Source organism: Somniosus microcephalus, chromosome 4 (assembly GCF_052327205.1).
Source record: "Somniosus microcephalus isolate GS21.2 chromosome 4, FLI_Smic_1.0, whole genome shotgun sequence".
NCBI lineage: Eukaryota > Metazoa > Chordata > Chondrichthyes > Squaliformes > Somniosidae > Somniosus > Somniosus microcephalus.
Window position 1 is genome coordinate 85,733,096 of NC_140990.1, and position 18,740 is coordinate 85,751,835.

The window sequence follows — 18,740 nt, forward strand, 5'->3', positions numbered from 1 at the left end:
CTGTCTTACTCCTAGTAGCTTACAAGCTTCTTTCATTATCTTTCTTGTAAAGTGGGTACCTTGATCTGAATCTATTTGCAACGGGACCCCCCAATCTCAATATCACGTCGTATGCAAATATTCGGGCCACAGTCTGAGCACTACAGTCTCTGGTGGGGAATGCTTCCATCCACCTTGTAAACTGGTCTATGATCACTAGGCTGTATTTCTTCCCTCTGCTGTTATTCTACCTACTGCTGTTAGTGTCGGCATCTCTGTGTCCGCTGCTGCTCTTGCTGCCTGATCAGCTTGCTCACTATCTTACGGTTTATTTTAATCACTGCTACCTCCTCATGCTGTATGTGTCCTCCTCCAGAGGTTACATATCCTCTCCTATTCCATGCTATCATATAATCATGCACTACCCCAAACGCATATCTACTATCTGTATATATTTACTCATTTTCCTTTTGCCAATTTCAATGCTTCCGTGAGAGCCACTAGTTCTGCTACCTGCGCTGAGGTTCCTCCTTCAAGCCCTCCCTTTGCGACTGTTTCTCCATTCTTGGATACTACTGCCCAACTTTGTGTGGCTCCCCATTTATATATCAGCGAGATCCGTCTACATAAAAGGAGTTTTGGGGATTTTCAAGAGGCGATTCTGATACGGTTCCTCTGACCTCTTCTTCGATTACTAACTGACACTCGTGTGCCTCACCCTCTGATACCATTCCCTCTGCGGGGTTGACTCTATGTTCCCTTATAATCTGGACTGATCTGTCCTTGGGTATCAATACTGCTTCCCAAGCCGCCCTCCTTCTGTCTGATACAGCCTTCATTTTGCCTGTGTTTAGCAGGTCCACACAAATTTACACCAACAAGAATTTCACCGTGGCCACAATAAAAGTCTGGTTTTAATAGGTTAATTAACCTCAGTAACTCCAATTCAATCCAGATCAATTTTTTTTTAACTAACCAGTATCACTTGGAAAAGAAAGAAACCATAGCTTTGTTTTCTTCCAGGCACATTGGCAACTGTGACTTCAAGGCTGAAGCTTACCTTTTGTAACACAATTAACAAACTTAAAACAACACACGCTTGTCCATCATTCAAGACAAGTTTTCAAAGGGTTAAACAGCTTTTAGCTCTCTGTACAAAAGAGTGGGTGGAGTTAAAACAAACACAACAGACATTTTTTTCCAAAGACAGAAAACTTCCCCACTTTTAACACACATTTTCACACAAACCGAGATTCCAGCATTCCTTTTAAGATTCCTTTCACTCAGCAAATCTTGGATTTTACTTGTTTTGGACAGAAGCTGATAGCATCTGTGTCGATAAAACTTACATTTTTTCCTTATTCCCTTTCTTAAGTTACTGGTACTCGGGTACAATTTTGGCACCGTTTTTGGTCCAAATTCGAGTACGTCTACTCAACTCAAAATATGCACGAGCCACTAAAATGATGGCCTTTTCTCCCTTTAATTTTGTTTCTTTAGCCCATCATTCTCTTTCTTTACCAGTGGGTAGTTCGGTTGCCAATCATTTTTAACCATTTTGTCAATTAATCTTTTATTTTTGTCCACTAAATAGCGAGTCAGAGACCCCATCGGTCCCCACTGGAGTTTTTCACTTCCCATGGTTAATAGTTGTCAGCGGTACGTCCCGTACTTTACTCTCGCAGAGTAAGACCGTACTTGTAACCGCAGTTATCAGCGGTACGTCCCGTACTTTACTCTCACAGAGTGAGACGGTACTTGTAACCACAGTTGTCAGCGGTACGTCCCGTACTTTACTCTCGCAGAGTGAGACCATACTTGTAACCACAGTTATCAGCGGTACGTCCCGTACTTTACTCTCGCAGAGTGAGACCGTACTTGTAACCACAGTTATCACAGGTACCTCCCGTACTTTACTCTCACAGAGTGAGACGGTACTTGTAACCCCAGTTGTCAGCGGTACGTCCCTTACTTTACTCTCGCAGAGTGAGACGGTACTTGTAACCACAGTTGTCAGCGGTACATCCCTTACTTTGCTCTCGCAGAGTGAGACCGTACTTGTAACCACAGTTGTCAGAGGTACGTCCCGTACTTTACTCTCGCAGAGTGAGACCGTACTTGTAACCACAGTTGTCAGAGGTACCTCCCTTACTTTACTCTCGCAGAGTGAGACCATACTTGTAACCCCAGTTGTCAGAGGTACGTCCCATACTTTACTCTCGCAGAGTGAGACGGTACTTGTAACCACAGTTGTCAGCGGTACGTCCCTTTTCTTACTCTCGCAGAGACCGTACTTGTAACCACAGTTGTCAGAGGTACGTCCCGTACTTTACTCTCGCAGAGTGAGACCGTACTTGTAACCACAGTTGTCAGAGGTACGTCCCGTACTTTACTCTCGCAGAGTGAGACCGTACTTGTAACCACAGTTGTCAGAGGTACCTCCCTTACTTTACTCTCGCAGAGTGAGACCGTACTTGCAACTATTTTGTTCTGGCGATTTGTTGTCAGAGGTATGCTTAGCACTACTTGCAACTCGAGTTGTCAGAGGTATGCTATAGACTTTTACTCCAAAGTTAACGCACAACTTGCAACTCATACCCCACCTATTCTTCTGCGCGTTTCACCCTAACCCCAAGACCGCTTGACTTATTGATTCAAACCTTGTAGTTCTTTGATTCCAAAGGGGGCGGTGGACACGAGATGGTGTTGCCTTGCCCTAACTGTACGTGGTATTTAAAAGTACTCATGTTTTTGGCTCAGCTTCACTCGCCCACGCCTCCCGTCCGTGTGGATCCTGTTTGTGACGCCAATTGTTGTGGAGTATTTTAAACCAACACTCGACACAAGGTTTTAGATCGATTGTCAAGTTGTCTTTATTGCACCGGTGGGGAAACAGTCTGCTGTGTCTTAGCCAGACTTTTCCAAATTGGTACAGAAAACACTACATTTTTATACATTACAATAAGCATGGCCACCTCATGTTAAATTCATTCCTGCCACCTGATTGGATCTTGGCCCACATGCACCTTCACGGATTGGTTACGAATCTTAATATAAACATGTGTAAGCTGCCTCTTCAATCAATCACTCAAACTGCTGAATGCTAATTAAAAGATACCTTGGAATGTGACCTAGGTAATAAAGTTCTTACGGGCAGTTGAAATGCTGGACATCCTGTCTCCATTTAATTGTTTTATATCTCTCCAAAGGTCAGCTATCTTTGACCGCATCTTTATGGATGTGGTCTTTCATGTTAGTCCCTGTCTTCCTTACACCTTCAGTGAAACTGCCAGTGATGTCAGTTTAACTCTTTCCCCACTTCAGTATCAAGTGAACCGGTGGACACCGCCTGCTCCCTCTCCAGGGCCACCCAGGCAGGGACAAGACCGCGGGAGAGAGGCAGGCAGCCAGGGTGACCCTCCCATGGGCCCCGGCTATCCTGGGCCTACAAATTGCTGTTTTCGCCAGGCCCAAGAGCAGGTCCAGGAGAAGATCCTCTGACTTACCCACCCCCCTCCGCACCGGGCGGGCAAAGATCAGGAGCGTGGGGCTAAAGTGTAACCAAGAGTTGAGGAGCAGCCCCTTCAGGTAACTATACAGGGGCTGCAACCTCTCACACTGAATATATACACGGCCCGTGGACTCCTCTAGGCTGCAAAAAACACATCTGGACTTGGAGTCTGGAAAGGAGCTTAGAAACTGTTGCACACGACAGCTCCTTGCAACAGTCTCCACCCCAGATCCCCAATGGTGCAGGGAAGGACCCCCACATAGAGAGCCCTCCATTGGGGAACCTCGCCTCCGCCAGACGGCAAGATGACCCGCCAGTCTGATTGAGATTGGGCAATTAACTAAATTAATCAATAAATGATACAGAAACCTGAGTCCCCAGGTCCTCAGCCCTGGTGTGAAGTACGCTGGCCACCAATTTTCTGTTACTAACTCGCACCTCAGGCCCCGCCCAGTCTGGTTTAATTACTAAATGTTTTCTAACTCGGGTTCAGGCCTGTCATTGTGAGGGAAACAAGGCCTCAGTTATTGGTGTGTCCCACCCGAGCGGCTGTTAATGGCTTTAATAAACTGGTAGCAAGGTTTTTAAAGGTGGAAAGTGGTGAAAAACGCCACTAGCGATGCCTCAAAACTCACGGACAGAGAAATCCACTTCATCAGCGCCCCTGCCACAGGACTCAATATCCACCCCCTCCACCACTGGTGCACTGTGTCTGCAGTATGTACGGTCTACAAGATGACCACAGTCAGGCCGTGTGGAGTCAAAAGTCAGGCAGCAAAATGGATGGAAAGATCACAACAAACTTCCCTTAACTCCAACCCTCTGATTTCTGTTTTGTAGCCAGCTTTCCATCCATTCTGCTGCCTGGCCCTTCACTCCACACAACCTGACCGTGGTCATCTTCTGGATATTACAAACTGTTTATGGATAGCAAGCTGGTGACAAAACAGGAAACAGAGTGTAGGGGTTGGGAGTAGCTACTCAGACTGGCAAAAGATGGGAAGTGGTGTTCCACAGAAATCGGTGCTGGGATCACTGTTGTTCACCATTTACAGAAATGATTTGGTCTCAGGAATCAGAAGAATAATTTCAAAGTTTGTCGACAACACCAAATTGGGAGGTAGAGTTAATACTGAGGAAGACAAAATGCAAGAAGACATCAATAAATTTCAGAATGGGCGTGTAATTGGCAAATGAATGTCACTATAGATCAGTGTGAGGTGGTGTGTGTTGGTGGGAAGAATAAGGAGGCCACACACTACTTGGACAAGGGGGTGAAATTGGGTTGCTTTGTGCCTCCCGCGATATTCAGCGGGAGGTTAGCGGCGGCGGTAGCCGGTAGCTCCCTGCGGCACTGCACCGCTGGCAATGACGTCATCGCCATGCGCAGCACCCCTGCTGCAAACTTGGGTTGTGCCCCCTGACCTATCGCCGGACGATATGTCTGACAGGGTCAGGGGTCATTCCTGCAGCTGCGGCAACTCCACTTAAAGGGCAGATGTCGGGCGGCAACTTTTTATTTTGGCCGACTGCCAGCACCTGCCACCTTCCCCTTTCTTCTTCGGGGTGTCAGCCGCGATCGCTCAGCCCGGTGCTCCTCTTGATCCGACACCCCGCTCTCCGGTGGTCCAGCAGGGCCCCGGTGTGTGCAGTGCTAGGCCCTTCCCCTTTAATTGGGGAGGGAGGTCTGCTATGACACAGTGCTATGTGCCGACGGGCGTGGCACTGTTGCATGAAGCACGGCAAAATTCACTGGTAGCGCCCCAAGAGTGAGGGGAGCGCTTCCAGTAGCACCCCGCCTCATGCCTGGGGCACGACCACTGAATTTAATGCACAGGGCGCTAACTTTTTCGGGGCGCTAAAATTAGCCCCGGCGACGTTAGCGACCCAAAGGGGGCGCCACCGAATTTTCCCCTAAGAGTCTAAATGGGCTGGAGGAGCAGAGGGATCCAGGGATACAGATACACAAATCACTAAAAGTAGCGACACACGTTAATAAGGCCATTAAAAAAAAAGCACTGGGGTACATTCCTAAAGGAGCCTTCTGTTCCGTGCCTAGGATCTCTGAACCATGGAACAGAGCGGCTGGGACACATTTCTCACACACCTCGAGATTAACCCGCACGGAGCCTTTGCTGTCAGTGAAGAGAGATGAGAAAGATCAAAGTGCCGTTTGCCCCTCTCAGTGTGGCCCTGAAAGACTGTGTCCAGGCTGAAGTTCTGTTCCCGCCGTACGATCCTCCCCCAGATTGTCCTTTCTGAGCTCCAGCCAGGTGATGCTAAACACTGAGGTGGGAAAGAAGAAAATCTACAACAATGTGTTTAATACAAAGCTGATTTATTTGACATCTATCCAGAACATTAAACTCTAGCCAGGTTACAGGAATTATTAACATCTGCAGAAACAAACCCCAACTGTCAAAATGAACATGGTTCAGTCCTGGATGTGATTAACAGCAGCAAAAACAGCAGAATCCAACCCCTGCAGTCACATGTGAACTCGCTGGTGTCTCAGCAGGTGGGATGACTGAGCGAATCCCTTCCCACACTCAGGGCAGGTGAATGGCCTCTCCCCAGTGTGAACTCGCTGGTGTCTCAGCAGGTGGGATGACTGAGCGAATCCCTTCCCACACTCAGGGCAGGTGAACAGTCCCTCCCCAGTGTGAACTCGCTGGTGTATCAGCAGGGTGGATGACTGAGTGAATCCCTTCCCACACACGGAGCAGGTGAATGGCCTCTCCCCAGTGTGAACTCGCTGGTGTTTCAGCAGGGTGGATAACTGAGCAAATCCCTTCCCACACACGGAGCAGGTGAACGGCCTCTCCCCAGTGTGAGTGCGCTGGTGTACAGTGAGATCAGATGACTGCCTGAACCCAGTCCCGCAGTGAGAGCACCTGAACGGTCTCTCATCAGTGTGAACACGTTGATGGCATATCAGTTCCCCGGAACCTTTATAACACTTCCCGCAGTCCGAGCAGTTAAAAGGTCTCTCATCGGTGTGAACTCGCTGGTGTGTCAGCAGGGTGGATGACTGAGTGAATACTTTCCCACACACGGAGCAGGTGAAAGGCCTCTCCCCAGTGTGAGTGTGCTGGTGTGTCAGCAGGTTGGATGACTGAGTGAATCCCTTCCCACACACAGGACAGGAGAACGGCCTCGCCCCAGTGTGAACTCGCTGGTGTGTCAGCAGATTGGATGACTGAGAGAATCCCTTCCCACACTCGGAGCAGGTGAACGGCCTCTCTCCAGTGTGAACTCGCTGGTGTCTCAGTAGGTGGGATGACTGAGTGAATCCCTTCCCACACTCAGAGCAGGTAAATGGCCTCTCCCCGGTGTGAATGCGCTTGTGCCTTGATAGGCCAGAGGATTCGCTGAAGCCTTGTCCACACACAGAACACATGTACGGTTTCTCCCCGCTCTGAACGGTGCTTTTTGCTTCCATATTCAAAGGCCGATGATATTCAGTTCCTGATGAATCGAGTGACTGTCAGATCTTGAAGTGATGTGTGGTTTGAGTTTCCCGTCTGCAAATCCTCCCCTTCCAATACTCTGTAAAATGAATTAAAAACAGGGAGCGTGAGAGAGAACCCACTAAAGAGGCAGGTTGTGAAATTGAGCTCAATGAATCTGGTCATTTGTGGGGCCGGCACTAGAAAAAAGTGACCATGAAAGCTGCTGGATTGTCATAAAAACCCAACTGGTTCACTAATATCCTTCAGGGAAGGGAATCTGCCACCTGGTCTGGGCCTCTGGCCTCTATGGGAGGAGAGAGAGAGAGGTGGGAGTGGGAGGGGGAGGGGGCGAAGGAGATGGACTTTATACATCTGCAACTCGACCAGAACTTTGACAGAACCTCCAAAACCCGCAACCTCCAGCACCTAGAAGGACAAAGGCAGAAGGTGCATGGGAGCACCATCACCTCCAAGTTCCCCTCCAAGTCACACACCATCCTGACTTGGACATATATCGCCGTTGCTACACCATCACTGGGTGAAAATCCTGGAACTCCTTACACAACAGCATTGTGGGAGTACCTTCACCACACGGACTGCAGCAGTTCAAGAAGGCGACTCACCACCCCCTTCTCAACGGGAAACTGGGGATTGGCAATATTTGCTGCTCTTGCTAGTGACGCCCACATCCCAAGAATGAATTAAAACAAATCTGTATATGTAAATTGGATTAAAAGCCTCTACAGAAATACTTGTTCCTGAAACAATACTCTTTTACATTGTAGGGACAGTGTCTGTTTAACAACCTAATCTCCCCCAGAATCCACCTCCCTTGACAGTCTCACATTGGAAATTGTTGGGTCCTCCGGGGCTCAGAAGTACTAGGGGTTAAACCCAGCAGCTTCTCCTCCATCTCCACTCCAGCTCAAACTGAAGCAATAAAAAGACCTACACAGGCGGCCAGGGACCTACCTTCTGTCAGCCTGCAATAAAACACTTCCCGACAGCCACTGACTAATGGCGGCCGCAGCACCCACAATTCCCCGCGCCCCAGAAACTGCTCTATCCAAGGCGCTGATTTCCCCACTGAGAGTGCGCATGCTCCCTGGGGCCACCGGCCATTCTGGGAGCCTGGCTCCTGTCCTTTTCCCGAATCGGATTCGGTGGAACCGGCTGAAGAAACCGGGAAGCGGCGGCTCGGATGGGGGAGGCGCTGCACCCTGAGTTTCCTGGTGCAGGGGCCGTGGCCACACGTCCGCCGGGCCCGGCCGCTCTGATTCTGATTGAGTTTTTTGATGAGGTAACAGAGAGGGTTGATGAGGGCAATGCGGTTAACGTGGTGTACATGGATTTCCAAAAGGCGTTTGACAAAGTGCCACATAATAGGCTTGCCAGCAAAGTTGAAGCCCATGGAATAAAAGGGACAGTGGCAGCATGGATACAAAATTGGCTAAGTGACAGAAAACAGAGAGTAGTGGTGAACGGTTGTTTTTTGGACTGGAGGAAGGTACACAGTGGTGTTCCCCAGGGATCGGTACTAGGACCACTGCTTTTCTTGATATATATATATATATATTAATGACTTGGACTTGTGTGTACAGGTCACAGTTTCAAAATATGCAGATGACAAAAAACTTGGAAGTATAGTGAACAGTGAGGAGGATAGTGATAGACTTCAAGAGGACATAGACAGGCTGGTGGAATGGGTGGACACGTGGCAGATGAAATTTAACGCAGAAAAGTGTGAAGTGACACATTTTGGTAGGAAGAATGAGGAGAGGCAATATAAACTAAAGGGTACAATCCTAAAGTGGGTGCATGAACAGAGAGACCTGGGGGTATGTGTGCACAAATCATTGAAGGTGGCAGGGCAGGTTGAGAAAGTGGTTAAAAAAGCATATAGGATCCTGGGCTTTAGAGGCATAGAGTCCAAAAGCAAGGAGGTTATGATGAACCTTTATAAAACACTGGTTCAGCCTCAGCTGGAGTATTGTGTCCAATTCTGGGCACCGCGCTTTATGAAGGATGTGAAGACCTCAGAGAGAGTGCAGAAAAGATTTACAAGAATGGTTCCAGGGATAAGGGATGAGGGAATAACAACAGAAAATGCTGGAAAAACTCAGCAGGTCAGGCAACATCCGTGGAGAGAAATTTGAGTTGATGTTTCGGGTCGAACCCTTCTTCAAAACTGGAAAGAAAAGAAAATAGATCGAAGGCAGGGCTGCGATCGGACAAAAGAAGTGAAAGAGACAAAAGAAGTAAAAAGAGACAATAAAAGGTATTCGAAGCCAGATGAGATGGTAATAGGCTGAGATTAGGTGTGAAGTGTACTGGCAGGGCAAGAGATAGCTGCCAGGTGGGAGAGAGAAACAAAAGGAATGGGGGGGGGGGGAAAGGAGTGGAAAAATTACAAGTAAAAAAGTAATAGGGGCCGAGGTTATGATCTGAAATTGTTGAACTCGATATTGAGACCGGAAGGCTGCAAAGTGCCTAATCGGAAGATGAGGTGCTGTTCCTCGAGATTACATTGAGCTTCTGTGGAACAATACAAGAGGCCAAGGACGGTGAGGTCCGAGTGGGAATGGAGCGGTGAATTAAAATGACAGGCGACCGGAAGCTCGGGGTCACCCTTACGGACTGAACGGAGGTGTTCTGCAAAGCGGTCACCCAATCTGCGTTTGGTCTCCCCAATGTAGAGGAGACCGCATCGTGAGCAGCGAATACAGTATACTGGATTGCGAGAAGTACAAGTAAATCGCTGTTTCACCTGGAAGGGGTGTTTGGGGCCCTGGACAGTGGGAAGGAGGGAGGTATAGGGGCAGGTGTTACATCTCCTCCGCTTGCACGGGAAGGTGCCAGGCGAAAAGGAAGGGCTGTTTGGGGTGATGGAGGAGTGGACTAGGGTGTCTCGGAGGGAGCGGTCCCTACGGAATGCTGAAAGGGGAGGGGAGGGGAAGATACATTTGGTGGTGGGATCACTTTGGAGGTAGCGGAAATGCCGGAGGATGATCCGTTGAATGTGGAGGCTGGTGGGGTGAAAGGTGAGGACAAGGGGAACCCTATAGTGGTTCTGGGAGGGAGGGGCAGGGGTGAGGGCAGAAGTGCGGGAGATAGAACTGACACGGTCGAGGGCAGTGTCAACCACGGTAGAGGGGAATCCTCGGTTGCGGAAAAAGGATATATGTCTGAAGCACTGGTGTGGAAGGTGGCATCATCGGAGCAGATACGGCGGAGATGGAGAAACTGGGAGAATGGAATAGAGTCCTTACAGGAGGCGGGGTGGGAGGAAGTGTAGCCCAGGTAGCTGTGGGAGTCAGTGGGCTTGTAGTGAATATTGGTCGATAACCTATCCCCAGAGATGGAGATGGAGAAGTCGAGGAAGGGAAGGGAAGAGTCAGAGATGGACCATGTGAAGGTGAGGGAAGGGTGGAAATTGGAGGCAAAATGAATGAAATTGTCTAGTTCGGGGCGAGAGCAGGAAACGACACCGATACAGTCATCAATGTATCGGAAAAAGAGGTGAGGGAGGGGACCCGAGTAGGACTGGAACAAAGATTGTTCCACATAGCCCACGAAAAGGCAGGCATAGCTAGGACCCATGCGGGTACCCATGGCAACACCTTTGATTTGGAGGAAATGAGTGGAGTTAAAGGAGAAGTTGTTCAATGTGAGAACAAGTTCAGCCAGGCGGAGGAGGGTGGTGGTGGATGGGGACTGTTCGGGCCTCTGTTCAAGGAAGAAGCGGAGCGCCCTCAGGCCATCCTGGTGGGGGATGGAGGTGTAGAGGGATTGTACGTCCATGGTGAAAAGGAAGCGGTTGGGGCCAGGAAACTGGAAACTGTTAAAGTGGCGGAGGGCGTCCGAAGAGTCGCAGATGTAGGTGGGAAGAGACTGGACAAGGGGAGAAAAGATAGGGGCCTCTTTTTCCGATACATTGATGACTGTATCGGTGTCGTTTCCTGCTCTCGCCCCGAACTAGACAATTTCATTCACTTTGCCTCCAATTTCCACCCTTCCCTCACCTTCACATGGTCCATCTCTGACTCTTCCCTTCCCTTCCTCGACTTCTCCGTCTCCAACTCTGGGGATAGGTTATTGACCAATATTCACTACAAGCCCACTGACTCCCACAGCTACCTGGACTACACTTCCTCCCACCCTGTCTCCTGTAAGGACTTTATTCCATTCTCCCAGTTTCTCCGTCTCCGCCGTATCTGCTCCGACGATGCCACCTTCCACACCAGTGCTTCAGACATGTCTTCCTTTTTCCGCAGCCGAGGATTCCCCTCTACCGTGGTTGACACTGCCCTCGACCGTGTCAGTTCTATCTCCCGCACTTCTGCCCTCACCCCTGCCCCTCCCTCCCGGAACCACGATAGGGTTCCCCTTGTCCTCACCTTTCACCCCACTAGCTTCCACATTCAACGGATCATCCTCCGGCATTTCCGCTACCTCCAAAGTGATCCCACCACCAAACGTATCTTCCCCTCCCCTTTCAGCATTCCGTAGGGACCACTCCCTCCAAGACACCCTAGTCCACTCCTCTATCACCCCCAGCACCCCTTCCCCTTGGCCTGGCACCTTCCCGTGCAAGCACAGGAGATGTAACACCTGCCCCTATACCTCCCCCTTCCCACTGTCGAGGGCCCCAAACACCCCTTCCAGGTGAAACAGCGGTTTACTTGTACTTCTCGCAATTTAGTATACTGTATTCGCTGCTCACGATGCGGTCTCCTCTACATTGGGGAGACCAAACGCAGATTGGGTGACCGCTTTGCGGAACACCTCCGTTCAGTCCGTAAGGGTGATCCCGAGCTTCCGGTCGCCTGTCATTTTAATTCACTGCTCCATTCCCACTCAGACCTCACCGTCCTTGGCCTCTTGCATTGTTCCACGGAAGCTCAACGCAAACTCAAGGAACAGCACCTCATCTTCCGATTAGGCACTTTGCAGCCTTCCGGTCTCAATATCGAGTTCAACAATTTCAGATCATAACCTCGGCCCCTATTACTTTTTTACTTGTAATTTTTCCACTCCTTTCCCCCCCACCCTTTCCTTTTGTTTCTCTCTCCCACCTGGCAGCTATCTCTTGCCCTGCCAGTACACTTCACACCTAATCTCAGCCTATTACCATCTCGTCTGGCTTCGAATACCTTTTATTGTCTCTTTTACTTCTTTTGTCTCTTTCACTTCTTTTGTCCGATCGCAGCCCTGCCTTCGATCTATTTTCTTTTCTTTCCAGTTTTGAAGAAGGGTTCGACCCAAAACGTCAACTCAAATTTCTCTCCACGGATGTTGCCTGACCTGCTGAGTTTTTCCAGCATTTTCTGTTGTTATTTCGGATTTCCAACATCTGTAGTATTTTGCTATTGTAATGGATGAGGGACTTCAGTTACGTGGATAGAGTGGAGAAACTGAGGTGGTTCTCCTCAGAGTAGAGAAGGTAGAGAGGAGATTTGATAGAGGTGTTCAAAATCATGAGGGGTCTGGACAGAGTAGATAGAGAGAAACTGTTCCCATTGGCGGAAGGGTCGAGAACCAGAAGACACAGATTTAAGGTGATTGGCAGAAGAACCAAAGGCGACATGAGGAAAAACTTTTTTATGCAGCGAGTGGTTAGGATCAGGAATGCATTGCCTGAAAGGGTGGTGGAGGCAGATTCAATCACAGCTTTCAAAAGGGAATTGGATAAGTATCTGAAGTAAAGAAATTTGCAGGGTTACGGGGAAAGGGCGGGAAGTGGGACTGGCTGAAGTGGTCTTGCAGAGAGCTGGCACGGGCTCGACGAGCCGAATGGCCTCCTGTGCTGTAACCATTCTATGATTCTATAAAATATTAGAAAGTTTGTTCCGCAGAAGCACGGGGTTTATCTGCTTTTTTGATGAATTGAAAAAGTCTCTATTAAAACCTGAGCCAGTGTGTTGTGAGACAAAGAGCCTTGTGTCCAATAAGGGGAATAAAGGCCCACAGCCTCCCCTGGCCCCAGGCCCTGAACAAGGGACTGGAGAAAGTCGCTACCCTGCGGATCAGACAATCAGCCGGCGCTAGTCCCGCCCCTCGGGCTCCCCGATTGGTTGGAGGACCCGCCGCCGGCTCGCTCCTCCAGCCCCGCCCCGCTCGCTCTCTATTGGTCGGAAGCTCCCGTCAATCAGGCCGTGGGCCCGGATCACGTGTCCCCGAGTAGATCACGTGATTGGCCAACTGACGCCGCTCGGTCCGGGGCCTCGCGGACTCTCAGGTTTTTCTATTTATCTTTATTCCCTCCCGATCCACCCCTCCCCCCCACCTCGCGCGATTCTCCACCCAATCGGAGCGGAGAAAACTCACTTTGCGTCACCGATCGCGACTCTGGACCGACACCAGGGCCTTTCCCGGAATGCCCCGCGCCGACTCCGTCCGACAGGATCCGAATGCGCAGGCGCAGCTCCGAGTGGGGGAGGGGGTTTGGTCTCCTCTGGGCATGCGCGGTTATTACCCTTGGTGACCGGGAGGTGTCGCTGTGCCGGACTCGGCCCAAACCGCCGTCCCGCGTACGCATGCGCGGACTCTCGGCTGTCCATCAACCAACAGCCAGAAGAGGTCGCTGGTGAGATCAGTGAAGAAAGAAAGATTTGCATTTATGTAGCGCCTTTCACCACCACCAGACGTCCCAAAGCGCATTACAGTCAATGAAGTACTTTTGAAATGTAGTCACTGTTGTAATGTAGGAAACGCGGAAGTCAATAATCGCACAGCAAGCTCCCACAAACAGCAATGTGATAATGACCAGATAATCTGTCTTTTTTTTATGTTAATTGAAGGATACACATTAGCTACAACACCGGGGATAACTCTCCTGCTCTTTCCCACATTATAACAGTGGCTACACTCCAAAAGTACCTCGTTGGTTGTAAAGCACTTCAAGACGTCTGCTGGTCATGAAAGCACTGTATAAATGCAAGCCTATCTTTCTCGAAATAGTGTCATGGGATCTTTTACATCCACCTGAGAGAGCAGACAGGGCCTCAGTTTAATGTCTCATCCGAAAGACGGCACCTCCGACAATGCAGCACTCCCTCAGCACTGCACTGGAGTGTCAGCCTAGATTTCTATGTTCAAGTTTCTGGAGTGGAACTTGAACCCACAACTTTCTGACTCAGAGGTGAGAGTGCTACCCACTGAGTCACTGGCTGACACTAAAGAACAAGCAGTTCTGATGAAAGGTCATTGACCTGAAACGTTAACTCTGTTTCTCTCTCCACAGATGCTGCCTGACCTGCTGAGTATTTCCAGCATTTTCTGTTTTTATTAAAGAAATGAGTGAGTGATTGCTGACAGGAAGAATGTTGGGTCGTCCTGCGCATGCGCACCTCCCTGGCGGCTGAGATGAAACACCGACTCGCCCCCACCTGAGCCGCGCACATGTACCAGATGTTGCGGCTCCGCATGCGCGCCCAGTGTTCCAACCGTGGGGTTTTGTGCACTGAGCATGCGCGTTGTGGACCGATTGGGACGGGCGATTGTGGAGCAGGAGGGAGAGCGCAGGGGCCATGAGCACATGCGCGGGACTCAGAGTCAACAGAGCGCTTTCTGCAGCGCGGGGACTTGTGGGTATTACAGCCGCCATTACTGCTGATCCTTTCAACCAACCTGTGTAGCAGCTGGAGCCTGAAAATCAGCTTCACTGCCCCTTGGTTCGGAAAGAGGAAAATTAAACAACAGTTTGCCTCTGATCCTTTTCTGCTCTCAATTTACAGGGTTTTCGAAGTGGAGCAGTTACAGGCAGGAAGCTCAGACCAAACATCACGTCAAGATCTGACAGAGTCGCTCGATTCATCAGGACCTGAATATCATCGGCCTTTGCACATGGAAGGAGAAAGCAGCGATCGCAGCGATGACAAACCGCACACGTGTTCGGTGTGTGGACGCGGATTCAGCCGATCGCCTGACCTGGCGAGACACATGCACCGTCACACCGGGGAGAAACCGGGTAAAGGTGGGGACGGCGGGAAGGGATTCAGTTCCCCGTCTGCATTGGAAGTTCAATGGCGCAGTCGCACCAGGGACAGTCCGTTCACCTGCTCTGTGTGTGGAAAGGGATTTGTTTGTTCATCCCACCTGCAAATGCACCAGCGAGTTCACACTGGGGAGAGACCATTTCAGTGTTCTGACTGTGGGAAGAGCTTTAAAAGCCCCGGGCATCTGAAGGGACACCAGCGAGCTCACACTGATGAGAGACCATTTCAGTGTCCTGACTGTGGGAAGAGCTTTAAAAGCCCCGGGCATCTGAAGGGACACCAGCGAGTTCACACTGATGAGAGACCATTTCAGTGTCCTAACTGTGGGAAGAGCTTTAAAAGCCCCCAGTATCTGAAGGAACACCAGCGAGCTCACACTGATGAGAGACCATTTCAGTGTCCTAACTGTGGGAAGAGCTTTAAAAGCCCCGGGGAACTGAAGGAACACCAGCGAGCTCACACTGATGAGAGACCATTTCAGTGTCCTAACTGTGGTAAGAGCTTTAAAAGCTCCGGGGATCTGAAGGGGCACCAGCTTGTTCACACTGATGAGAGGCCGTTTAACTGTCCTGACTGTGGGAAGAGCTTTAAAAGCTCCGGGGAGCTGAAGGGGCATCAGCTTGTTCACACTGATGAGAGGCCGTTTAACTGTCCTAACTGTGGGAAGAGCTTTAAAAGCTCCGGGGATCTGAAGCAACACCAGCTTGTTCACACTGATGAGAGGCTGTTTAACTGTCCTGACTGTGGTAAGAGCTTTAAAAGCTCCGGGGAGCTGAAGGGGCACCAGCTTGTTCACACTAACGAGAGACCCTTTAAATGTTCTGAGTGTGGGAAGAGTTTTAAAAGCCCCCGGGAGCTCAAGCAACACCAGCGAGTTCACACTGGGGAGAGGCCGTTCATCTGCTCTGAATGTGGGAAGGGATTCACTGAATCATCCACCCTGCAGACACACCAGCGAGTTCACACTGACGAGAGACCCTTTAAATGTTCTGACTGTGGGAAGAGATTTAGCAGCTCCCGGGAGCTGAAGAGACACCAACACCTACACACTGGGGAGAGGCCGTTCACCTGCTCCGTGTGTGGGAAGAGATTCACTGATTCATCCAACCTGCTGGCACATGAGCGACTTCACACTGGAGAGAGACCATTCACCTGCTCCGTGTGTGGGAAGGAATTCACTCAGTCATCCACCCTGCTGGTACACCAGCGAGTTCACACTGTTGAGAGACCGTTTAACTGTTCTGACTGTGAGAAGAGCTTTAAAAGCCCCGGGGATCTGGTGCGACACCAGCTTGTTCACACTGATGAGAGACCATTTCAGTGTCCTAACTGTGGGAAGAGCTTTAAAAGCGCCAGGGAACTGAAGGGACACCAGCTTGTTCACACTGATGAGAGACCATTTAAATGTTCTGACTGTGAAAAGATCTTTAAAAGCTCCAGGGATCTAAAGCGACACCAGCTTGTTCACACTGACGAGAGACCTTTTAAATGTTCTGACTGTGGGAACAGCTTTAAAAGTTTGAAGAGCCTTAAGGGACACCAGCGTGTTCACACTGATCATCGAATCTAACAGCACAGAAGGAGGTGATTCGGCCCATCGTGTCTGTGCCGGCTCTTTGAAAGAGCTGTCCAATTTAGTCCCAAACCCCAGCTTTATCCCCAGAACTCTGTAAACTAGTCCTCTTCAAGTACATGTCCAATTACCGTTTGAAAGTCCCTGTGGAACCTGATTCCTGCATCCTTTCAGATGGTGCGTTCCAGATCTTAACAACCCTCTGTGTGAAAACAATTCTCCTCATTTCCCTCTAGTTCTTTTAGCAACTATTTTAAATCTGTGACCTTTGGTTACCGACCCACTTGTCAGAGTGAACAGTTTCTCCCTACTTGCTCGATCAAAACCCCTCATCATTTTGAACACCTCTATTAGGTCTCCTCTTAACCTTCTCTGCTCTAAGGGGAACAATCCCAGCTTCTCCAATCTCTCCACATAACTGAAGTCCCTCATCCCTGGTACCATCCTGGTCAACCTCCTCTGTACCCTCTCCAAGGCCTTGACATCCTTCCTAAAGTGTGGTGCCCAGAACTGTACACAAGACTCCAGCTGAGGCCAAAACCCTGCAGCTGTACAAAACCCTGGTTAGACCACACCTGGAGTACTGTGAGCAGTTCTGGGCACCACACCTTAGGAAGGATATATTAGCCTTGGAGGGAGTGCAGCGTAGGTTTACCAGAATGATACCCGGACTTCAAGGGTTAAGTTACGGGGAGAGATTATATAAATTAGGGTTGTATTCCCTGGAATTTAGAAGGTTAAGGTGTGATCTGATTGAAGTTTTCAGGATATTAAGGGGAACAGATAGGGTAGATAGAGAGAAACTATTTCCGCTGGTTGGGGATTCTAGGACTGGGGACATAGTCTAAAAATTAGAGCCAGACCTTTCAGGAGTGACATTAGGAAACACTTCTACACACAAAGGGTAGTAGAAGTTTGGAACTCTCTTCCGCAAACGGCAACTGATGCGAGATCAATTGTTAATTTTAAATCTGAGATTGATAGGTTTTTGTTACCCAAAGGTATTAAGGGATATGGGCCAAAGGCGGGTGAATGGAGTTAGATCACAGATCAGCCATGATCTCATTGAATGGCGGAACACGCTCGAGGGGCTGAATGGCCTCCTCCTGTCCTATGTTCCTAACTAGTGATTTGTAAAGGTTTAGTGTAACTTCCCTGTTTTTGTATTCAATGGCCCTGTTTACAAAGCCAAGTATCCCATACGCTTTCTGAACCGCCTCACCAACTTGCCGCGGCACTTTCAAAGATTTGTGAATATGGACCCCCAGGTCCCTCTGCTCTTGCACCCCCTCAAAATAGTCCCATTTAGATTATACGGCCTCTCCCTGTTGTTTCTCCCAAACTGCATCACTTCACACTTATCCTCATTTAATTTCATCTGCCTTGTGTCTGCTCATTTCACAGCCTGTCTCTGTCCTCCTGAAGTCTGCTACTACTATGCTCACTATTTACTACGTTGCCAAGTTTTGTATCATCCGTAAACTTTGAAATTTTACACCAATACCCAAGTCCAAGTCAGTTATATATAACAAGAAAAACAATGGTCCTCATCCCGACCCCTGGGGGAACCTACTGCATACTTCCCTCCAGTCAGAAAAACATCGCTCAGCACTGCTCACTGCCTCCTCTCCCTTAGCCAATTATACCCAAATTACCATCAGCCCTTTAATTCCCTGTGCTTCTATTTTCTGAGTAAGTCTTTTATGTGGTACTTTATCAAATGCCTTTTGAAAGTCCATGTATACAACATCTGCTGCACTACCTTCGTCAACCCTCTGTTATTTCATCAAAGAACTCAATCAGGTTAGTCAGACATGATTTACTTTTAACAAATCCATACTGGCTGCCCCTTATTAACCCATGCTTCTCCAAGTGAGAATTAATTTTGTCCTTGACCGTGGTCTCTAGTCGTTCACCCATCACTGACATTAGACTGATTGGCCTGTAGTTACCAGGTTTATCCCTCTCCCCTTTTTTAAACAGGGTTTAACATTTGCAATCCTCCAGTCTTCTGGCACCACTCCCATATATCTGAGGGAGATTGAAAGATTGTGGTCGGAACTTCTGCTATCTCCACCCTAGCTTCCCTCAGCAATCTAGGATGCATCACATCAGGACCGGGTGACTTGTTAACGTTGAGTGATGACAACCTATTTAGCACCTCCTTTCTATCTATTTTTATCCAATTTCTCTACTCCCCCCTCCTCTACTGCGACATTAACTTCATC

General features: G+C 49.3%; 1 protein-coding gene and 1 pseudogene across 1 annotated transcript; one reads left to right on the top strand and one right to left on the bottom strand.

Moving 5' to 3' along the window:
* Nucleotides 1-18,740, top strand: part of LOC147119413 (uncharacterized) — a 182,337-nt pseudogene that overhangs the window by 129,303 nt on the left and 34,294 nt on the right.
* Nucleotides 5,812-13,346, bottom strand: LOC147119416 (uncharacterized). Its single transcript, XM_085985014.1, has 2 exons — nucleotides 13,270-13,346; nucleotides 5,812-7,039 (listed from the first exon to the last, which is right to left on the bottom strand). The coding sequence occupies exon 2, from the start codon at nucleotides 6,930-6,932 to the stop codon at nucleotides 5,979-5,981; it is 954 nt and encodes a 317-aa protein (XP_085841140.1). The 5' UTR covers nucleotides 6,933-7,039; nucleotides 13,270-13,346; the 3' UTR covers nucleotides 5,812-5,978.

What these genes read in the sequence shown, in the direction of transcription:
- LOC147119416 (XM_085985014.1), bottom strand. Translation starts at nt 6,932, where the DNA reads ATGGAAGCAAAAAGCACCGTTCAGAGCGGGGAGAAACCGTACATGTGT.